This window comes from Leptodactylus fuscus, chromosome 11 (genome assembly GCF_031893055.1).
Source record: "Leptodactylus fuscus isolate aLepFus1 chromosome 11, aLepFus1.hap2, whole genome shotgun sequence".
Taxonomy (NCBI): Eukaryota; Metazoa; Chordata; class Amphibia; order Anura; family Leptodactylidae; genus Leptodactylus; species Leptodactylus fuscus.
Window position 1 is genome coordinate 48,833,866 of NC_134275.1, and position 24,005 is coordinate 48,857,870.

General features: G+C 49.2%; 1 protein-coding gene across 1 annotated transcript; it reads right to left on the bottom strand.

The window, feature by feature from the left end:
* Positions 1-659: 659 nt before the first annotated feature.
* On the bottom strand, positions 660-24,005 carry ITPKC (inositol-trisphosphate 3-kinase C). Its single transcript, XM_075260527.1, has 7 exons — positions 22,650-24,005; positions 5,318-5,417; positions 5,015-5,228; positions 4,067-4,271; positions 3,860-3,961; positions 3,667-3,738; positions 660-2,670 (listed from the first exon to the last, which is right to left on the bottom strand). Exons 1-7 carry the CDS (start codon positions 23,988-23,990, stop codon positions 2,467-2,469), a joined length of 2,238 nt encoding a protein of 745 aa, XP_075116628.1. The 5' UTR covers positions 23,991-24,005; the 3' UTR covers positions 660-2,466.

Genomic DNA, 24,005 nt, shown 5'->3' on the forward strand with positions numbered 1-24,005 from the left:
CTAGAGATGAGAGAGTACTGTTCGGATCAGCCGATCCGAACAGCACGCTCGCATAGAAATGAATGGACGTAGCCGGCACGCGGGGGGTTAAGCGGCCGGCCGCCGTCAAAGCGGAAGTACCAGGTGCATCCATTCATTTCTATGGAGCTTGCTGTTCGGATCGGCTGATCTGAACAGTACTCTCTCATCTCTAGTTAGGACCCATCCATCAGAGGGGTCTATATGGGGGGTGTGAGCACTATATACACACACTATCTGCCGGTGTGAGCACTATATACACTATATGGCAGTGTGAGCACTATATGGCCCGCTCCTCGCTCTGCTCTTAGTAGTAAGCACTAGACCCTATAGTACGCCAGCAGATTGTGACCGCCTATAAGAACTTGCTGATAGTTGTAGTTGCACAATCGCTGGGTCACTGTAGGTCACTGACTCCTGTATCACAGGGTGACGTCCAGCAGCAGGGGCAGATATTTTGGGTCACCCTTGTTACTTCCTGTTTATTGTATACCGCGCCGCCAGGTTCTGTAGACAATTCATGACCGATGACATCATCAGTAAACCAGAGCCACTTCCTTTTTAAAGGTCTTGTTTATTATAAAACCGTATTCCAAACCTTGTACAGGAAGAGTAACAATAAGGCATTCTGGGTAAAAAGGAACAACAAAAGCCCCCGGAGCCCAATTCTTATATCGCACCCCTCACCCTCGCTATTGCTGGTTCTAGATCTGTCATGTCCGCTGCCATAGAGGTAGAAACTTGTGGCTGTGGATCTAGTCCACGGAGAGGTCACGGGTCTCCAGGACTGCACTGGCCAAAAGGCTAATGGAATCTCTTATGCCCCCCGAGGTCGGCATTAAAGGGGTTGTCCGGGACTTGATAATTCATAATCTCAGGTCATCAATTGGAGATCCGACGCCAGAGACCCCGCAGATCAGCTGTGAGAGCCACTTCTATGATCTTACACTAAGGAGATGTTGTCACATATAAATCCTGGACTTCCCCTTTAAGCACGTTCCCATTGCCACTGCCTTGGTCTATAGGATGAGTATATCTAAGGCTTGATGTAGTGGGTGTGAATTGTAGCACAGATCAGTCCCATTCATGTAATGCGACTAAGCTGCAGTACCAGGCCCGGTCACTATGCAGTGTATGAAGCTGTGTCCACTTCCAAAGCAACGTCCACACTTTAATTAGTTGATTGTTGTGGGGGCTGAGAGTCGGACGCCCCTTTTTTCTGAGACCAATGACCTATTCCAAGGACATATCTACCCAATATACTCTACTGCCCCCCTAATGACATGTAAAGGATTGCCGGGGCTCCCCTTATAAAGCAATGACTTACAGTACAATAGGACTAGGACAACATGGCGGCCCCAGCGATAGGGGATGCGAATAGAACTGAGGTGTAATACCACACACAGCCTGTGGCCAGGGATGGCGCTGTGCCTGTAAGAAAGCAGCCACGTATTTCTGTTCTAATAGGTGGACTTACTTGCCACGTGGATGATTAAAAGGACACGCAGCGTCTCTAGAAGCTTCTATCGCTCGTGAATATCTTGCAGGAGTCTTCTCTTACAGGGGAATAACCAGGCGCTGATATTGAGCGCTGTGGCCTCTTTATTACTTACCAAGCACAGCGCCGTACACTGGATAGTGGCTGTGCTTGGTATTGCAGGTCAGTCCTATTCATGTGAGGGTGATGGAGCTGCAGACAGGCTATGTGACTGATATCATAGCCCAGGACAAGCAATGGCCTCCCCTATAGGATATAGGTTGTCGGTACAAGTGTCCTCCCAAACTTTAAATCCTTTCCATCAACTCCGAGCAGCTGAAGACAATAGAGTTGTATGAACCCAACCTTAAAGGGCTACTCCTATATAAAGCACGACCGTGGTGGTCCTAGAGGTCAGACCCCTGCAGATCAGAAAGTCAGGTCATAACTGAGCACTAGGTCAGGTCAACAGCGCCACTCCTGTGCATTGGCTGTGCCTGGTATTGCAGCCATTTAAGTGAACCTCTACAGACGTATCGGCACCTACCGTGCTCCGGCTGCAGTGAAACTACAACTGACAGCATGCACACTTGCTCTTCTCTGAACAGAGGATGCTGGGAGTTGTAATTTCACAGCCGCTCACCCGCCTGCCTACGTCTATAGTCATTGCTTTAGCTCAACCTGTATCGGAGACAACAACGTTACATCAAATTAAAGTGAACAGTTAAAAAAAAATAAAATATAGAATAAAATCAGTTTGTAAAGTAGTAATAAAATATATCTATATACAAATTATAAAAAGAGGAGGAGCCTGCGGCAGCAGCACCCCCTCTGGTCTGTACAGGTTCCAGTGTTCTGTTTCTAGGAGGCTACAAAAGACATAAATAAAATCCAAATATAATACAAGGTAAAGTACAACGGCCTGAAGAGGAGTCGTCCAGTCTAGCATGTGAACGCGCCAGTCTCACGTCTCAGTCCTGCACCATGTCAGTGAAGATGTGAATGAGGTTGTCGAGGCCCCACAGGTAGCCATCTTCTCTGTTCCCCTCCACCCAAGGCACGCGGTGGTTTAGTGTCTGCTTGTTTGGCAGCCGAACGGTTTTTCCAAAGTCAATCATCCAAACCTTGGCCAATTCTGAGGAGTCGTGAACAAAGAGCAAGGAGCTGCCGACCACCTGAGGAGAAGACATGGAGGAGCGAGAGTTTGGGTCAGACTCTTGTGTATTCACCATCACGTGACACACGTCAGCCAACACACAGACCAAGACTAAGTCATGTATGACCACTGTGTATGGAGGCCGCTCGTCACCATGAGTCTACAGATTATTAGGGGTTCTCAGACTGACGAATCCCCCAGTATCTGACCTGTGGTTATTTCACAACTGGACCCTGTACAGATCCGGGCTCCGGAGGTCGCTGCACTGCACAGATAGCGGGAGCGTCTACTACTAGGCGAGTGACCGCAGCCGAGCTGTAGATCCCGGATCCATTACCGTACAGGGGGCAGCTCTGCAAATATTCTGTGGAAATGCATGGACCTGCTGATCTATGCAGAGTCTGAGGGTCTCCATCACATACCGTGGACAAGTCATAAGTATGAAACAGGTATTAGAGGCAGAAAACCCCTTTAAGGTCGGGGGCCCCACGTGGCATAAAAACCGCGCAGGCCTATTATACCTACAGAAACGCCGGCGGCCTCCCTATAGGTGTAATGGAAGCAGAAAGTCTGCAAAGGAGAACTCTACAGGCTTTCAGTGAAAAACGCTGCCGGAAAATCTGCATTGCTGCTGATACAGGGGCCTTACACCAAATTACCGGGGAAACCCAAATATAAAAAATGCTGCATCTTATAACACATTCAATAGGCACAGGGTTGTTTGCTGCAACCGTTAACCCTCTCAATGCTGGGATCTAGTTAGAAACTGACATTTCAGTTCATAGACAAATGTCCTTCCCTTCATGTCATAGGACGGGGCAGCGCTCGCTCAGAGCAGTGCGCGTCACACTACATTGTGTGTATATATATATATATATATATATATATATATATATATATATATATATATATATGTATATATATATATATATATACACATATACACATATACACACACACACAGCAGGTATATACAGCTAGACGGATCTCTCTCTCTATATGTATATATACATACCTCATGTTGCTTGAAAAACTCTGACTTTTCCAGTTCACTGCGAAGTTCTTTCAATCTTGTCAAGTAGTTTCTCTGCAGGTGTAAGGAGAGAATAAGACGTGTTCAGGTCTCTCGTGTGACGGCTTCATCGTCGCCCCCCAGGGCCAGGCCCATCGTATAGACAAGAAGTCCTTACAAGGTTCCAGATACTCACCAAAATATTCTTATTGCCATCTACAAAGTCCTCCAGGGCCCTCATCACCTGCTCACGGTGTTTGGTTTTCTTGAAGTTGGTGTTGCACGTCCCGTCAGCTCTCTGCAGGGGGGAATAGGAGGGACGTTCAGTATAAGACGCTGAGATAAAAACTCAAGGGGATTGAGATTTCATTCAGAATTTCTGGACAGATTTGGTTTTGCCCACCTTGATTCCCTCTATCCTGAAGCCCATGGTTGCGGTTGAGCTGAGGGTCTCGCGCCATTGCATGTATCGGGGCTTCAGGACGGCTCTTTGTTTGTGCTCCTCCTCGGTCGGGGCGTTGGGGTCTACGGCGATCATCTTGTCATACATGTCCTTTCTGAGCTTGGGCTTCTCTCGGGCCTTGACCAGTTCCTCTTCTAGATAAGTCCTGAAGGAAGAAAACATGACATTGTGAGAGGACAGAGATAAGGGGCGCCTGACTGATCAGCAGACAAGTCTATACTGAGTGGTCTTAAAGGGGTCTTATCAAACGGTGGTTCAGGGTCCCAAACAGCTTCCTCCTAACTTTGTCCATGGCCACTAGGAAAAATCTTTACTAGAGACAAGTCTGAAGATTCTTCCTGGACTCCTCTTTGGTGGTCTCAGTGCCTGCACGGTAGTCATGGACTCGCCCCCCGGATTGTGTGTAGGCCAGCGCATGCGCTATGATATCACAGTGAGCTCCTCAGACTTCACAGGGCCGTGCAGGCTCCAGGAGTAGGACTGCGATATCTGGGACATTAAACCTCCAGTCCAGAAGGCCCTGAGGGTTTTCATGCCCTAAGTAGACCCCATAAGTTCCTTTTAAAGGGAATGTATCCTACAATCTCACCCATCTGAGGTAACAGATCACCAGGGATCCAGCAACCAATTGTACGAAAGCCTATGTGGCTGGCGACAATAACCAAGTGCTGAACCCAGGAGTCCTACCAAGAGTCAACGACACTCCCTCAAATGGGGGAGACCAGCATCTCCATCCTCAAGATCTCCAGTGATCTAGTCCATATTGTGGGATAAACCAATCGAATGGTCAATGATCTTCCCTTTTTGTTACCCTGCAGCAACCTATTATTTCCACAGCAGTTGGTGCACAAAAAAAAAGGTACCCGAACCCCCCACGACGTCACTCACCGAACTCCCATCTTGCAGTCCATGATGGACGGAGAGTCAAACTCTGACAGAAGGTCCTCCATCTGGTTATAGGTCTCTCCGTCCTTCTCAACCACTCCATAATATCCCGGGACAAATGGCCGTAAAGAGTCTCGATTCAGCCACTCTAAGCATTGCTGCTCGCACTGACAGAACTTCTTCAGGATCTTCCCGTATTCTCCAGCCTTGAAGTTCCCTGCAAGGAGAGGAAAAAATATCTGAAGTTACATCATTAAACAAATATATATAGAAAATGGAAATGCCCAAGAAGCCATGTCCTCTTACCTGCATGCCCGGCCAGCTGGACCCATGGGTAGTGCTTTTTGAAGGACACCACAAATGGTGACCAATGGACCATGTTCTTCAGCTTCCTCCAGGATGTATTCTGTAAAAGAGGAAGCAAAGTCGTCAGTTGGAAGCTCCGGACACGCCGTGCGGTCACACATCACCGCTCCTCTACGTTATCTTGGATACGAGTATTTTGTGAAGCCGCCACCCAGCAATCTGGTTATAGTATTGGAACGGTCAAACTGACACCTGCAGGAGGTTCAGTCCAATAGGCTACGGACTCCATGGTGACCCCAGTAAGCTTAGACGCCGCTTCCTTACATGACAGGACTAAACCTCAGCTTTTGGATGGTGTCGCAGCCGATAACCAAAAAGTCGTCTCATTACTCTGTGACCTGCGGCTTTACAAGGTTTGGCAGGAGAGGAAACGGCGGCCGGTGCTTTTATATCTGTTGTATCTGCAGATGGATCCAACTCCTGGACCAACTCCAAGGCCAGAGAAACAATGGAGTGTTTGGCTCTGAGGTTTGAGCGCTGGGTCCGGCATCTGCTGCTTGTTGACACTTCAGGCAAAGCCGGAGATCGCTCTTTACTGCAGGTCACAAAGCGAGGCGAGCGCAAAGACGGCAAAACATCAACATGGAAGAGAAAACGGGGCCACGAGTCATGACGGATTGTCATAACTAATACAAGGAGGTGTAGATACGAGGGGACATTACTCAGGGGGGTGCAGACAGAAGGGCCCATTACTCAGGGGGGTGCAGATACGAGGGGACATTACTCAGGGGGGTGCAGATACAAGGGGACATTACTCAGGGGGGTGCAGATACAAGGGGACATTACTCAGGGGGGTGCAGATACAAGGGAACATTTTTTTTGACCATGTGTATATAATTGTAATGCTTGTCTTGCCCAGTGGTGGCGCTGCAGGTTGATTCCCTGTGTAATCTCGGGGGCCCCAGAGCCCTCCTAAAAAGACAAACTGGGAAATCACACGAGATGGCATTACCTCATCGCTGGAGATGTCCATCAGCAAGACACATAAGTCCAGTATTCGGGGAGTCGGGGAGTGGCCGCCCAGTCAGAGACTGTATACATGTATGTGTGTGTGTGTACACGGAAAGCCTGACATAGCAGTGTGATACAGCAGGGGCAAAGTCCTAACTCCAATCCCGGGCGCGCTGGAGGTACAAGGGGCAGATCCCGGCCACAGAGCAGTCAAGTCACTGGGGATCGACCAGATGGAAATGGACAAAATTATACAACACCCCCCCCCCCCCTCCACTCAACATACAACAAACCCCCCACTAGAAATGTTATGTGATAAGTCGGGGTCTTGTGACTATTACAGATTCCTACAGACCAGTCATGTGACTACTCGACGCCTCCTTATAATAAAAGGTACAGTCACGTACAAAGTCCAAACCTGAACGATTGGAAAATCAAAGCCTCCCTGTCTGCTACAGAGTTAAAGGGATGGGTGTCACCTAAAGCTCCTGAGCCCTACCTTGGAGCCTGTAACAGGGCCCCTGCCTACCATGTACCATTTATAATACCGGGTGGCCCCATATACAGGCCCATCCCCCTCACCACCACAAACACACAGGAGCCAGGTAACCCCCCTCCTCCACATACACAAGAGTTGGGCCCCCTCACCACACAGGAGCCAGGAGCCGGGCCCCCTCACCACATGGATAATCCACACCGGAATTTTCTATAGTGAAAACCTTAAGGCCAGGCTAGGGCGCTGTTCACACCTGCACCTGGAAAGACTATCCCAACAATAAAGGATCCCGGACAGACGCCATCATGGTAAACTAGATCCCTTCATGTAGCGCTGTACGTGCCCAGATACCATTGCTGAGGTAACGTTGCGTGTAATACCGCCATACCGGAAGAAAATACAATGAAAAACAGAAAAGCAGCTATAAAAAATAAGATCCCTTCATGATGTTGATGCCGGGAAACCAAACACAGTTGCGCCAGCCCAGAGGTAACATCAGAAGGTTTCGCTTCCAAAACAAAGACAACGCACGAGGACGACCACAAGCCCCGGCGCACAGGACGACATGACTGCAGGAATCTTGGCCTCAGACTTGTGTATATTTCTGCGGACATCGCATGTGGCGCGGCTCCAGCCAAGTCCATTTGTGACTTCCTGAGTGTATCCGGAGAGCAGAGGCCACCGCCATGACAGATGGCTGCTTACACAAGGCTGCCGGTGACTCCATCTGCACAGATATGGCGGTTACGTTTCGCCACCGCTGTTTACGTGAACGCCGTTCTGTAAAAGCTGCAGCTGTGCGAATAAAGAACAACTGACACAAACACTGGAAACAGATTGTAAAGTAAATCCCCGACCATCTGTGCCGCAACGGAGGGGGATCGGCGGGACATACCTGAGGTAAAACTAACAAGCGGTCAACACCAAGCAGGACAAGACTCAACAGACAGAGGCAAAAGAAATAGAGCATTGTATGGGAGCGAAGTACCGCCACATGTGCACAGTGACCCGTCACTCCTGGTGACCCCCATCACGCCCTGACACCATGCAAAAACTATGCGGAAACTTGAGAACCGAGGAGTCGAAAAACCAGAAATTCCTTTCGGCCCCGTCAGCTGCTCCGACTTCCCACAAGCACGTACCTGTATGGACGGAAGACGACGGCTCTCGCACTGTCATACCAGGAAGATTCAGAGGTCGTAGCGAGACTAACGCTGAGCCACAGGATCCATAGGCCGTACGTTCCCACCGTATGACAGAAGACAAGTCCTCGGTTACCAGATATTACCTCTGTATTACACCAGATGTCTCAGGGGCAGTGACCCACAAGTTCATCGTTGCGGCCATCACAATACAACACACTTCTTTCCGTCCCTAGGTCAGCCAACAGCGGGATTTTCCTCACACACCCGAATCATGTCATAAATTGCGTCTTATACGGGAAGGACACGGAGGACTTGACTAATAAGGTGCGGAGTGGCCGGCCGTTGTGGTGAAGGCCGGGCGCTGGTACGTCATCATCATTACTCAGAAAGTACAACGGGCACATAAAAGTGAACGCGCCATATAGTGACCTGCAGGGTGGCGGCTACACAACCAGATGTGGGGGCTTATTTAGGAGAGACATGGCGTTACCTGTAGCAACCGATCCGTCTACAGCTATTAACGTCAGCTTAAACAATGGTTGCTACAAGGACCTGCTGTGCGGGCGCTCACAGTTACGTATGTAAAGCCCCCCCCATACACATCACATATAGGGGCCCACCCACTCTCGACAGATGATGTCTAAGGAAAGAGTTGGGCAACTTGAGTTTAAGCAGCCGATGTTCAGGGAAGAGAAGACGCTGCTATAGACGTCTGGCACTGGTTACTCACTACTCTCTATTGAGGACACCATACATGTTCACGTTGAGCTTCCATATCTATAGGGGCAGGGTCTGCACTCGGGAGGAACAGCTGTTGGCCAATAGTTATTGTAGGCGTTTGGGCACCTTATGGCTCCTCGGGAAGTTTCCGAGCCTGACATGGCCAATAACAGGGATCAGGTACGTACAGTGAAGACATCTCAGATGTAGAGGACCACCACATCGTATAAAGACCAGACGTCCCATCGGCCTCCAGCGTCAGGCTTACAATTCTATGTCTATAGAAGTCAGTGGACACTTAGTGTTGACCTGAAATGATCCGAAAGATCTAAACCCCCCATCCCCCAAGAAGGAACATTTAAGGAACTATCAAAGGCAACTCAATATTGTCCAGAACTGGAGCCTTTAAGTTTGGCCGCACAGCCCTGACTCCACCACTTCGCCTCTATCCACACACAGGGCGCTCTTTGTCCCACTCGGGTCAGCTCTCGGCTGTCACACAGTCACACAAGCGTGAACATTGTTGGAGAGGAAAGATACACAGAAGAACGGTATTAAAAAATCCTTGAGTAAACACGGCGACAGAAATAGCCGGACCGCCGCGACGCTCCGTGTTTGCTCTTAAGGGGGAAAATGTTTACCGAGAACTTGACACAAGGAGGAGCGGCCATTGTGTGCGAATCTGAGCTCTAGGCAAGGGTCAACGAAGAACGCCCCGAGGCCAGGCCGCTATATAACGGGACCGATGCCTTCATCTAGTTGTCTTACACCGTATCAACAGGTTGTAGTCACCGACTATTGGGTTCTGTTTTATTTTTGTTTCTATTGACCACAGTGGCCAATGTTTTATCTACAGGCACCTATAGGATCACTATAGAGGGACAATTCTGCTGAATATTACTCTCCCCAAGTCACACTAACCCCAATAGATAAGAAAAAGAAGGGTTGGACATACTGGAAGTCAACATGCCCAATCATTTGGTTGTCAAGGGAGATTACCAGTCACTATGGGTCTCCGGCAGCAGTTTATTCCACTCGCACACTTGGCTGCACCGAGCATACACCCATAAGTGGGAAAGGGGTGACAGAAATAGCCGTCGGCCATATGGGCTACTGAAGGTGTATGGCCTCCTTCCGAAAAGTGGTCTAGGGCCAATCAGTGTGTCGGATTTCATCGCTTGTTGACTAGAAATAAGCCAATCACATCTGACTCAAACCAGTGAACCTTAATTTGCAAGCACTCAATTTCTCTGCGCTGCCTCCGCAGGGGAAATGAGGCATTACACGGCACTCAGTGACAGAAGTGTAATTCACAGACAGGTCAGGTCCTTCATGGAGGTCCTTTCTAGCCAAAGGCACAAAGCACCTCAGTGGGGAACAAAACCAAACGGGGGCGACTGTAAAAGGTGTTTCTGTTATAATTCATCATCATACAATTAATAAAGTAATTCTGAGGACTTGGCCAAGGAGCAACCAAGGAGAAATAGTTTCCTTCTTCTACTTGATGAGACGAGGAACATTCCGCACTTAATTATATGAGGAGACTGGAAGACGACTCTCTTGGCCTCCTCTGCCCGGACTTGTGGCCTCCGACGAGCACGAATCTGATAATTCCATTAATTATGGAGCGTCTCGTTGATTTCGGCGCTCACTGACTCATTAACCAGCAAGTCTGAACCTCCTCACACTATTTATAGCCGCCGGTTAATGGGTTTAATTGAAGCAAAGACTAAACAAACAGGATTTTCGAAGCTTCGTCAATAAAGGGGCATTGTTTGGGCTAGTGGGGTGGGGGTAGGGGGTGCCTGTCTCACTTTACTACATTGTCCCAAGGTGCTGTCAATGTAAAGAGTGGCCAATGGTGAAGGCCGTCGGGAACATCTACCTCATGTCAGCTCACGGGCAGGTAAGAGGCCATCAGTAAGGCCACCAGCTCACAGCCCACCATAGATGCAGAACCTTTAAGGGCACATCTTATTAAGATAAGGAACGGTAATGTCCAAGATATTTAAGCATTTCCAGGAGGAATAACAGAGGAGAATCTAAGGCTCAGTCCCTTTCAAGTGAGTGGGGCAGAGCTGCAATACCAAACACAGCCACTATACAATATATGGCAATGTGCTCGGTATTCAGTGCAGAGTCTGCAGTGCTCACCGTGCGGGTCTCGGGTGTCAGACCCCATCACATGGAGGACGTCCCCTTAAGGTAAATCATCAATAAGCGAAGCAATTTTAACAAATCCAAGGAATCTTACTCAATATTTTATAAAATTATCAGATTTTTTGGCAGGAAAAATTTCTTTTAAAAGCCACAAAAATAGGTTAAAACGAAAGGTTTCTGACATATCTCCCCCTAATTACTCCCAGTCCACCCCAAGGGTCTAGTACATGGCCGAGCAATGGCGGAAGAGGAGAGAAGAGAACAGAGGAGAGGACGGAATAGGAAAGATCTATTATTATCCACCAAATATGAAAATAATATATCTATAATTATATATATATATATATATATATATATATATATATATATATATATATATATATATATACACACACACACACACACACACTGTGTATATATATATATATTAATTATACTATACACATACATACACATATATACATACACACACCTATATTATACATACACACACCTATATTATACATACATACACACACAGATTATATACAGAAACACATTTTAATTCTATATAGCACTTCTGTCCTTCCATAGTTACAGGCTCATGGGAAACAAGGGTGATGTTAGGATGAAACACCCGGTATTAAAAAAAGAGGAGACGGCCACACCTCAGTTTGCACATCGGTCTTTTGAGCACTCCCTGATGGGCACCAAGCCACCCGCACTGAAACATGAGCCAAAGTTGTCTCACCAAAGAGCGGATTGTCAGTGCAAGTTTCAACTTCGTGTTTACATGACAAACCATAAAGACAGAAAAAAAAATTATAATCTAGATATCAGGGTGCAATGGCCACAAGGCTGAGGACAGGACACTAACCTATCTATCTGCAGGGCTGGGGTGATATGCTGGTTCTGGTGACAGTAACCTATCTATCTGCAGGGCTGGGGTGATATGCTGGTTCTGGTGACACTAAGCTATCTGCAGGGTTGGGGTGATATGCTGGTTCTGGTGACAGTAACCTATCTATCTGCAGAGCTGGGGGGGATATACTGGTTCTGGTGACAGTAACCTATCTATCTGCAGGGCTGGGGTGATATGCTGGTTCTGGTGACAGTAACCTATCTATCTGCAGGGCTGGGGGGGATATGCTGGTTCTGGTGACAGTAACCTATCTATCTGCAGGGCTGGGGTGATATGCTGGTTGTGGTGACAGTAACCTATCTATCTGCAGGGCTGGGGGGATATGCTGGTTCTGGTGACACTAACCTATCTATCTGCAGGACTGGGGTGATATGCTGGTTCTGGTGACAGTAACCTATCTATCTGCAGGGCTGGGGTGATATGCTGGTTGTGGTGACAGTAACCTATCTATCTGCAGGGCTGGGGGGATATGCTGGTTCTGGTGACACTAACCTATCTATCTGCAGGGCTGGGGTGATATACTGGTTCTGGTGACAGTAGCCTATCTATCTGCAGGGCTGGGGTGATATGCTGGTTGTGGTGACAGTAACCTATCTATCTGCAGTGCTGGGGTGATATGTTGGTTCTGGTGACAGTAACCTATCTATCTGCAGGGCTGGGGTGATATACTGGTTCTGGTGACAGTAACCTATCTATCTGCAGGGCTGGGGTGATATGCTGGTTCTGGTGACAGTAACCTATCTATCTGCAGTGCTGGGGTGATATGCTGGTTCTGGTGACAGTAACCTATCTATCTGCAGGGCTGGGGGGATATGCTGGGTCTGGTGACAGTAACCTATCTGCAGGGCTGCACTATAATGTCCACTCGGCCACCCAATCCTATCTGGTCAATGATCCCATTCACTAGCACAGGCACTTTCTGACATGAAGCCAGCACTGGCCCCGGAGATTTCAGGGGCCCCTGTACATGCGCAGTATGACCGGCAGATCCCCATTATACCGCGCTATGTCTCCTCTTATCTCACAACTCGCATCGTTTAGCAAATGTTAACAAACAGATGTCGTGTTTGCCGACTGATAGAAATAAAAAGAGAAATCTGACGCCAAAGCCGAAACAATTGTCCGGAAACAAATTCAATATTTGCAGGTTACAGAGATAAGAAAAGATGGTGACAAGTGAGACGGACAGAACAGACAGGCGATGGAGTGGGGGAAGCGATGGGGAGGGGGCAGCGCTCGTCTCAGGCTTATCTGTATCTGCAAACATGGAGCTTCATATCATGACGTTGTGGGCCGTGAGTTTGTTTTTAGGGCCCTCCCCCCGTGGTCTTCACTATTTAAAGTGTTTGTCCAGGGAGTTCTGCGCTGGTTATGAGGTACAGCATCTAAACTCCATTTCTCCCATAGACAGGGAACAAGGGGCAGGCAGCAGAAGCTTATAGGTTCAACCTTCATTACAGAACTAGGAACTTCTGCTCAGGCAGGGCGTGAAACTTCATTTTATACACACACACACACACACACACACACACACACACACCCATGGCTGGCAAGGGAAGGATTTGGGTGCATTCTGGCCCTTACACGCAGATGAGCACAAGGCGCAGGCATTGCACGTTTTCTTATCCTCTGTCCTTTCTGCTCGAGAACTTTGTGACCGTGTCCATACAGAACCTCGGCTGACATGTGCTGCGCTGACATGGAACGTGCTATCACCGTCGTGTATCTATAATACAATATGTAACCGGAGAGAAACTACCTGCACCCCACCCATGTGAGCCCTTACTTGGGTGTAGCCCAATCCGTACATGCCTGGTGTGAAGGATCAGGTCTCGATTCCTGGAGTTGCACAGACTTGTTGGGACACTCCGTCTTCTAGATCCGCACCCATCTCCTGTTTCAGCTCCTCAAGCAGATTATATCAGGTCTACAGGGGGGTCCCCAAAGTCCCCGCAGATGACGATTGGACTGATCAGTGGGATATAAGCCCCCACCCGGGGCACCTGGCACCACCTATCTCCCCTCTCCCCATTTACAACACATATACAGTTGAACATGCCGAGTGTGCAGGTGTTTTGGGGTGCTAGTCTACAGCGTGTGAACAGGTTTATATACATTGTCACAGTGATGTACGCCGCTCTGCCCTACTAGGCCAGTCCTGTATATAACAGCAGTCACCGAGACGTGGGGGCTCCTGGCATCGTACTGTGGAGTCCGGGGTCTCTGCACTGGGTCACACTCAGAAATCCTCCTGGTAAAAGGGACAGGATTTTCTAGTTTGGGTTCCTCTGTGTGTACAGGGCCTAAGAATCAGGTATGGTCAAGATTTTTAGTACAAATCCAGGTATCACTGAGTACTTTCCATCCATCCAAGCTGTCATCTACCCCCGCCGAGCCGCCCCTCTGCCCCGGCTGAGCCGCCCCTCTACCCCGGCTCCCGCCGAGTCGTCCCTCTGTGTTGTCCCCCCAGCTGGGGGGACAACACGCCGATCCTTCTCATCCTCCCCCGATATAGCCCCATACACTTTAGACGACCAATCAGTCCAGACACTTATCCAGAGAAACCTGGAGCACAACCTCAAGCTTCAGCATGGCCACAATACTGCAGAGACACGACGGTGCGAGCCCCAGATGTAACGCCAGGTATAAATAATCTCCATCAATACAACACGATGTGTAGATTTAGGTCACACAAACAATTGGTGAGGGCTCCAATAACCTGCAGGGGCGGCCGCAGCTCCTCCTCGCCGCTCGGCTCATACATCCTGACTGTTTCCACTGCGGCCTGCTTGTGGTTAGAGGTTAGTGAGATGATCAGAGACGTGGATGTAACACAACAACATGGCAGACAGGCAGATCCTTCTTGTAAGACCCTCAGGCCTAGAAGGAAAGAACATGTCTACAAGACGAGAGGGTCCTCCGATACCTGCGAGTGCGGCTCAGGCTCGCCCCATAGGATCAGAGGACATAGAAAGTAACTCACAGACACCTCTGCAATGTCCCCAGGGCCCTGCGGTTAGAAGAAGATCGCTCGAGGAAACCTGCACTTTGCATCTTACGCTTCAATGAGTAGAAGTTCTATGTACAAGACCCGGCTCGCTGACAGACGGAGTCATAAAGCAGAGTCCTAACTGCTGTAAAATAGGGCTTTCTGCACCAAGACTTCCCCCAATTCATTACAAGCAGGGCTCTGTGGCTTCTATAGGGACCATGGGAGGTCCAGGGTGCAACCAACACCCCTATGACGGTGATACAGTAGGTAGGGGGGACGGGATTAGAGACATTTGTTCAGGAAGGGGGGGGGGGGTCAATATATTAGAATTCACATATGATCATTAGGAGACTGGTGAGATAAGACAGGGCTAGCCATACACTACTGTATAGGGGCCGTGCTGGGGGATAGCCAGCTACGCTCAACTCCAAAAACTACACTTGGGGTAAGATTCTCCCTCAAAATCAGCTCCAAATTCTGCCTTATATACAATGTGGGGGCAGAAACGAGCAGGATACTGAAGAACAAGGTCCATCTGATCTTACCAGGGACGTTTCAGCTCCACTCACCAGGCCTAGTCATCTCAGGCTAAATCGGCAAGGAAAAGCTGCGGCCAAAAGCCAAAGGAGCTGAAAGTGGAGACACCTAAGGCGACGGTCTGCTGTGTGCACTTGCCCCTAGAGAACTTCCTATTGGCACTGAATGAATATAAATGGCGGTCCTGAGACGAAGACCCACTGACAGACTCTCTAATGGGGCGTTCACACTAGCATCGGTTTCCGATGCTAATGTTTGCGCAAGATTTTAGTATTGGACACCGATGCTAGTGTGAACCTAGCCTAACACCTTCAGCCAAACAAGCCGTATCTCCCAACCTCCAATACACATGCATGCCGGGCTCAGCCAAGTGTGCACATGTTTGTAATTGGGAGAAGACAAAGATTCTGCGAGACATCTCCTGTAGTGACGGCTCAGCTCCCTGAGAATAAAAGGACGGGACAAACCAAAATGTCCAACCGCGCCATAACCCCAACAAGGACCAACCACAAGATAGAGGAGAGAAGCGAAGCTGTGTGATATATAGGGTTATAGTATAGAGGAGAGAAGCTGAGCTGTGTGATATATAGGGATATAGGATAGAGGAGAGAAGCTGAGCTGTGTGATATATAGGGTTATATGATAGAGGAGAGAAGCTGAGCTCTGTGATATATAGGGATATAGGATAGAGGAGAGAAGCTGAGCTGTGTGATATATAGGGTTATATGATAGAGGAGAGAAGCTGAGCTCTGTGATATATAGGGATATAGGATAGAGGAGAGAAGCTGAGCTGTGTGATATATAGGGTTATATGATAGAGGAGAGAAGCTGAGCTCTGTGATATATAGGGATATAGGATAGAGGAGAGAAGCTGAGCTGTGTGATATATAGGGTTATATGATAGAGGAGAGAAGCTGAGCTCTGTGATATATAGGGATATAGGATAGAGGAGAGAAGCGAAGCTGTGTGATATATAGGGTTATAGGATAGAGGAGAGAAGCTGAGCTCTGTGATATATAGGGATATAGGATAGAGGAGAGAAGCTGAGCTCTGTGATATATAGGGATATAGGATAGAGGAGAGAAGCTGAGCTGTGTGATATATAGGGATATAGGATAGAGGAGAGAAGCTGAGCTCTGTGATATATAGGGTTATATGATAGAGGAGAGAAGCTGAGCTCTGTGATATATAGGGATATAGGATAGAGGAGAGAAGCTGAGCTCTGTGATATATAGGGATAGAGGAGAGAAGCTGAGCTCTGTGATATATAGGGTTATATGATAGAGGAGAGAAGCTGAGCTCTGTGATATATAGGGATATAGGATAGAGGAGAGAAGCTGAGCTGTGTGATATATAGAGTTATATGATAGAGGGAGAGAAGCTGAGCTGTGTGATATATAGGGTTATAGGATAGAGGAGAGAAGCTGAGCTCTGTGATATATAGGGATATAGGATAGAGGAGAGAAGCTGAGCTGTGTGATATATAGGGTTATAGGATAGAGGAGAGAAGCTGATCTGTGTGATATATAGGGTTATATGATACAGGAGAGAAGCTGAGCTGTGTGACAGTATATAAGGTATGACTAGATTTCCCATCTTGACACAGTCACTGCAGTACATCACAGCCAAACAAAATCTAAAACCTAAGGTGGACTGGGGACATGCACCCCCTGCCCAATATCAGCATACATACACGACCAGGTGAGAGCAACCACAAGACATCATAAAGTCATCTCCTGCACCCTGCAGCTCTCCAAGATAATGCCCAGTAGGTATGAGGGGAGTAGTGGTGTGATAACAGTCGGAGGCCACAGGTATATAGGGTAACACTCACTATATACAGGCTACATCACCAGCACATACAGCGCAGAGTATACAGCACCAGGACATACAGCGCAGAGTATACAGCACCAAGACATACAGCACAGAGTATACAGCACCAGCACATACAGCGCAGAGTATACAGCACCAGCACATACAGTGCAGAGTATACATCACCAGCACATACCGCTTTCCTACACCGGTCTCCGAAACAGCGTGCTCTCTGAAAACACAGTCATGGCTGCAGAGGGGAGGGGCTGGTGCTGACGTTGGAAAGTTGCTCAGTAACTGCAACCCCCAGGAGAATTTTTCCATGACAGAGGAGAAAAAGAGAGTGAGTGTCGTGTAACTGGTTAACCCCTGACCTCCTGCAGACCTGCCAGGTAAATGACCAGTGTGCTCCAGGCCTGGAGAGAGGTGACAGGGGCAAAGAGGAAGAGTAAACAGGTCAGCGCTGACAGAATAGGGGGGGGGGGCAATGAAAAAGCAGAAGTGACCCCCAAGAGCTGCAGGGTCACTGACATCTGATGGACGGGATCGGGCGAATTCTATATGACGGTGGTTTTGACGTTTCGATCTCCTGCCATGATTTGCATAAAGAGAACCAGGTATAAAAAGGAAGGCGGACGATTCAGGCCGAGCGCCCAAAATAAGAAGTCGCCGTCCATTCAGGGGAAATTCACACACGGTAGATTTGTGCTGTAAATCCCGCACTGATCGGCGGCCGACGCACTTTTAATTTTTTTGTTCCTAAAACATTTTTACAGTTTTTTTTTCCTATAATTAAAAAAGCCAAAAACCAGTAAGTCGGGATCACGTCTGTGTCGTTCCTGCACGGGGGACCCCCGCCTGACAATCTATAGGGTCCGCAGGTCACCGCTGTGTTAGTGGACGGGTTCCCAATAACCTCATACGGAATAGACGGCAGCGCGGATCGTTCTCTTATCGGCAGCAGGTCAGTTTAACCCATTGCAACGTCCACTGCACATAACGTCCATCCAATAAAGGGGTGAACAACCTTAAAGGGGTTGTCCAGAGAGTTTTACTCACCACCTCCAGGGATTTACAGGCGTCAGACACTCAGCAGCCCATAGACGTGTATGGAGTGGGCCTGATCTCTGGGACCACCCCACCTGTTCTCATGATGGGTGGGGGTCCCCGAGATTAGACCCCATCCCCCTCCTATACTGTGCACAGCTGATAAGGACTGAACGTGGGCCTCATGGAGACATTGAGCCCTCCTTAAAGGGGATGACTACCAAGTACTGTGGTAATATCTGTCTGGCTGACAAGTATAAAGGAATGTTTGTCACCTGGTAAGTCCTCAGGCCGGTCACCGCCGCTGCCGCCTCCGCACAGGGCACGTACATGGGAGCAGACAGATTAACCCCTCTCAGGGAGACAGATAACACTTTGCATAAACCAGATTAACATCTGCAGCGCCGCCCCGAGAGGGAAAAGCTGGATTATACAGGAGGAAGTAGAGCAGGGTGTAGGGGGGTATACAGGGAGTATACAGCACAGGAGTGTACAGGGGGCATACAGGGAGTGTACAGCACAGGAGTGTACAGCACAGGAGTGTACAGCACAGGAGTGTACAGCACAGGAGTGTACAGCACAGGAGTGTACAGCACAGGAGTGTACAGCACAGGAGTGTACAGCACAGGAGTGTACAGCACAGGAGTGTACAGCACAGGAGTGTACAGCACAGGAGTGTACAGCACAGGAGTGTACAGCACAGGAGTATACAGGGGGTATACAGGGAGTATACAGCACAGGAGTATACAGGGGGTATACATGGAGTATACAGCACAACTCCGCTCATACCCTATAAACACTAAACTAAACATGGCTGACCTGATACAGAACCCTGCAGGCTTACAATTTACTGACTGCCGGGGTCCTGCACAGACCACAGCAGCCTCTTGCATGCGTCAGTAACAAGGTTGTAGTCACACAGCTTGGCTGTTTCTGTAACCCCACTCCATACCATGGCAGCTCTTCTACTACCATGGATGCCCCAATCTGACCAGGTTGCAAATTCTATGCCCCCTCCCCCCCATAGCAGTGAATGGAGGAGGTTAAAGGGTTATCCCAGCAGCGATGCTCTACAGGACCCCAACAAACAGCTGCAGAGTATCAGGCGCCCCCTGAAGGTGCGGAGGTCACACCCTGCTGTTTGTTCAGCCAGGAAGGAATTTCTGACACAGAACTTAGGAATTCCTGACAACTCCATTCAATAAAGAAGAGACCGAAAAACCTGAACCAATAAGTCACCTGCGCGTACCTGGTGTATACAATGTATATGTATATATACTGCAAGTACCTGGTGTATACAATGTATATGTATATATACTGCAAGTACCTGGTGTATACAGCATATAAGATGTGTATGGTATATATACTGTGTGTCCCTCCCTATATACTCCACATTAGAAGGAATACTGGGCCCATCACATATATCTATAGTGTATAGTGTGTCTACTGCAAACCAGCCCTCCCTATATACCCTGCAATACTGGGCAGGGCGGACATGTATAGCTATAGTGTGTATACTGGTGTACACTGTTGGTCAGCCCAGTCTATATACCCAACATAAGGAAAATGACATTTACTATGTGACATAACGTGATTGTGTATACCGTCTGAGCGCCACATATATCCACAGGCCATGTCTGGTATTGCAAGAGAATAAAGCTGAACTGCAATACCAGACACTGCCTATTATACAAGGGTGGCGCTGGATGAGGTGGGGGAAGGGGAAAAATTTATTGAGATTCTTTCATTAAATCTCAAGAAAAACCACAAAATTTCATTGCAGCAGGGGGAGAAAAGGGAGGCCGGGGTAGCAGCAGCCGCAAGGCAATAGGGGAGGGGCCAGAGCCGCGCTGCAGGTGAGTCGCGCAAGGAGGGAGGGGGTCGCGGACAAAGTCGAAGGTATTGCTAGTAGTATATATGGGTGTAGTCAGAGGGGAGGGGGCAGAGCCCCAATATCTGGGGAGTCACAAGGCCACTGGAAATAACAGTAGAGACAAAACAAGACGACGAAACAACAAGTGGAAAATAACAGAGCAGAAACCGACAGGAAAGAGGAGAAAGTGAGAGTCAGGCAGCGCAACGTGTAGAGAGGAGCGCAGCTCTGAGGCACAGAACACTGCCCCCAACACCACCACAGGGAGAGGTCTGCCCCAGGACAAACGGACAAGTGTCCCAACAATACTACTACTACCCCCAACCGGAACAAGAAATCCAAAATCCACACCAGGTTCATCTCATTACTTGTTAAAGGGACAAAATCTTGCTAAAGGGGGAATTCCAGTGAGAAGAATCATCTGATGTGTCAGATAGACGTGGGAAGATCAGGCAGGTAGCCTCACACTAAACAAGACACGGAGGTCACAGACCATATGGGGGTCTCCTGACTCTCTCAATGGCAGATGTTGGGGGAGATGAGGAGTGGGTCCTCCCAGAGGTGTCCCTGCCACGTGAAGGCCTGGTGTACAGAGCGGCGGGGGGGGAGACTAGTCCTGTACGTACAGCAGGCTAACACCAGAGCCCGTATTACTAGTTATACAGCACCATCACTTCCTTCTACATCATATAACAAAGGCAGAGAACTCCTTTAAGTCGCCCCTAATGGTGACTGTGCCTTTATGTAGGTAGGTGTCAGGGGATTAAGACGCCACTGCAAGGGATTAAGTGATTCACACATCCTCACCCAGCGTTTTAAGAACAGGTTTTTCCAAGCACATCTGACTGTAGCGTCCAAGGTGAGGGATGGGCGCGTATCCGGGGGGTTATTTTTAGCATCCTGTAAATAACTCAAACAGACAATAAAACCAGCAGCGGCGGTGGCGATCTATTCTTATCACACGGCCCTATAGCACATACAGCCCGAGCAGGCACCAACATGGCTGCGGTGACATCTGGACCTGCAACTCTCCAGCTGTGACTACCACTGAGGCCGTTATGGCGGTGGCGCCGGCTATCCTCACCAGTGCATGCTCGGCTGACGTGTCTGGTCTTTCAATGGGGTAAACTGAGTAACAGTGAGGACCAGGAGACATACTAATGTGCAGGGGGCCTCCTGACCCAGCAATGGCACAGACCCGGGGAAAGGAGGATCAGACATATTGGATTTCAATATGCCCAATACTCTCCTTCAGCCAGTGTCAGAGGTGTCAGGCAGCAGTTTACTCCTTTTCTCCACTGAGAACACATGCATGCACAGCAAAACTGAGCATGCATGTTTGGGGGAGGGGGGGTATGAAAGTTGTGGCCAACAAATACCAGAGCTCGTCTCAACCAGTCCAATCCAGGTTTCAATTGACAAGGGTCTGTTATGGACAGTAAAGGGAGTGACCCATTAGGGCAAGTTGTGTACCCACCCCCCATCAGGGCAACTTGTGTACCCACCCCCCATCAGGGCAACTTGTGTACCCGCCCCCCATCAGGGCACATTGATAGAGGGAGGCCCAATTAGTCAAAGCGTGCAGCTCTGGAAACTTTGGGGGAAGTTATTCAGACGGGTGTCCTGTATCCAGGTTGTAGGACACTGGCAAAATACCGTATAACATGGCGTTGATGAGTGTAAACATGGTGCATCTCTGCAAAAAAAACGGACGTGTACCAAAGATACAAACATGTACACCCATCGAGGGCACAAAACTGGTAAAACGCCCCCATCGGCTCATGTACACACTCAGAGCGACTAGGATTATAAGACACCAGGTAACACCGCAATACGCCTGTGTCAGGTGTTCACCTTCTCGCTATAATATGGCAGCCACCTTAGGGTGCATTCACACGGAGTAAAATGGAGTGTAATTTTTACACGTGTAAAAAATGTACACGTGTATTTTGGAGCGGTTTTTTACATGTGGCTTTTACGGAACGTTTTTTGGAGCATTTACGCATGTAGAAAAACACGCTCCGTAAACGCCACATGTAAAAAAACGCTCCAAAATACGTGCGTAAATTTTTCACACGTGTAAAAATTACACTCCATTTTACTCCGTGTGAATGCACCCTTACCCCTTCACCTCCACTGTTACCTTGGAGACCCATAGCTTTGCCTAGGTGCTGCAAACACTGCCAGAAAGCGAGGCTTCATCGACACCATTTGCAGAGTTAGAGCAATAACTATAGAGATCTGCACAGACAGGAGGAAACGTCCTCGAAACAATTGTGTCTGCAAAATACAAATGAGGATCTGCAGACCAGGGGATGGCGCTATAGGATATGGCCAGGCGGGGCAGTGGTACGATGGCAGGATACGGAGACCACTAGTGATGTGGGCGACAATCACACAATCACCCACAACCACACAGACGCTTGAGAGTCACCATGGAGACCACATGCCCAAGGGATGATCAGTCCAAGCACAGCAGTGTAACATATCAGCACGTGCACTGCAGGGACGGAGCGGCTGCAACAGCTGTCTCTACGGCATGTCCGCTGGGGGTTGGAGCATTCTGACAGCTGGAGAGACAGGCGTGTTACAGAGGTCAGAGGCTGCCCAAAGTCACCCCCTCCCCATCTATACTTACAGATGCCCCATGTTCATCAGGAGTGCAGACCATTAACCCAGTAGGCTCCAAATCACTGCCAATGAAGTCATCTTCAGATTCCTCAAAGGAAGAAGCAGAGGAGAGTCCGGAGGAACTGGACAACTTGCGTAGAAAGAGAGAAGGCACCGGAGAACCACCGCAGCCGCTATCCGAACATGGCGACTCCGCGTCACCCGAGAGGGGGACATCCAGACTAAAGCCCGATTCATTGAACTGGGGCGACCATGAAGGTGGGACACTGCGCTTGGGGCTGACATCTCGGGTGACGATAAGTCGGGGTATGGCATAGGGATGGCTATCGGAGTTCATAAGGAAAGGGGGTCCCCTTCGGTTCAATAGCGAATCTCCAGGCAAGTCTGTCTTGGGGGTGCAGTCTGTATCGGGTGGAGTAATGGTTAACTTAAGGCCACTGATTCCTGAGTTACTGCTCCAAAGCTCCTCAATGGGACAATGATGGGGGTGATTGTTTGATCCCATTTTTTGATCAGTCCCAGGTTGGGGGGCAACAGAGATGGTGACATGTGACAATACCCCCCCACTCGGAGAACTTTTAGACGTTTGGTCCCCCGCACACAGCCTGTGGTTGTTCATCGCTTGGTGTAGTCTGTTGTCATTTCTCCAGGTACCTCCCGCGTGCTCCAAAGTCTCCGAAACTTCAACCTTCCCAGCGAGCCCCTCCACCCCACGCCCGGCACCCTCAAGCGGGCTCTCCGAGTCACCCAAACGCTTCCTTAGTCCGTCACTAGGTGACCCCAAGATGTTCTTCCCACCGTCTTCCAGCCAGACTCTCTCCTTGCCAGTGGTCATGGCGGCATCGCACTTGGACATATCCCTTCTGAGCCGCCCTCCCTGCCCATCCAGTCTCATGTCAGGGGCTGCAGCAGATTGTGTGCTCGGTGCTGGACCCCGACAGGCAGACAGTGGGCTCTCCTCTCCTCCTGGAAGGGCAGGGGGTAAGTCTTCTGATCCAGGCTCTGGTCTTGCTGGTATACTGGGCACTGGACTGGGTGTCAGGCTATGGGGCTGCTGTATACTGGGTGTCAGGCTATGGGGCTGCTGTATACTCGGCACTGGACCTCTCCCCTGTCCAGGAGTCGCTGATGCTCCGCTTTCGGTCCGGGACTGCTGTACACCCGGCGCTGTGCTTGCTTTCTGCTTGCTTGTGCCCTTTTCCGCCTTCTGCCTCCAGGTCCGCTCCTCAGCCGGGCTTTTGTCTCGCCTTCGCCGCCTCCCCCGGACTCTGAGGCGCTTCTTCCACTCTCCGGCGGAGGAGAACCCTACAGCAGCCTTGGCTGCGCGATCTGAATAATTTTGTCCCATTACAACCACCGTCAG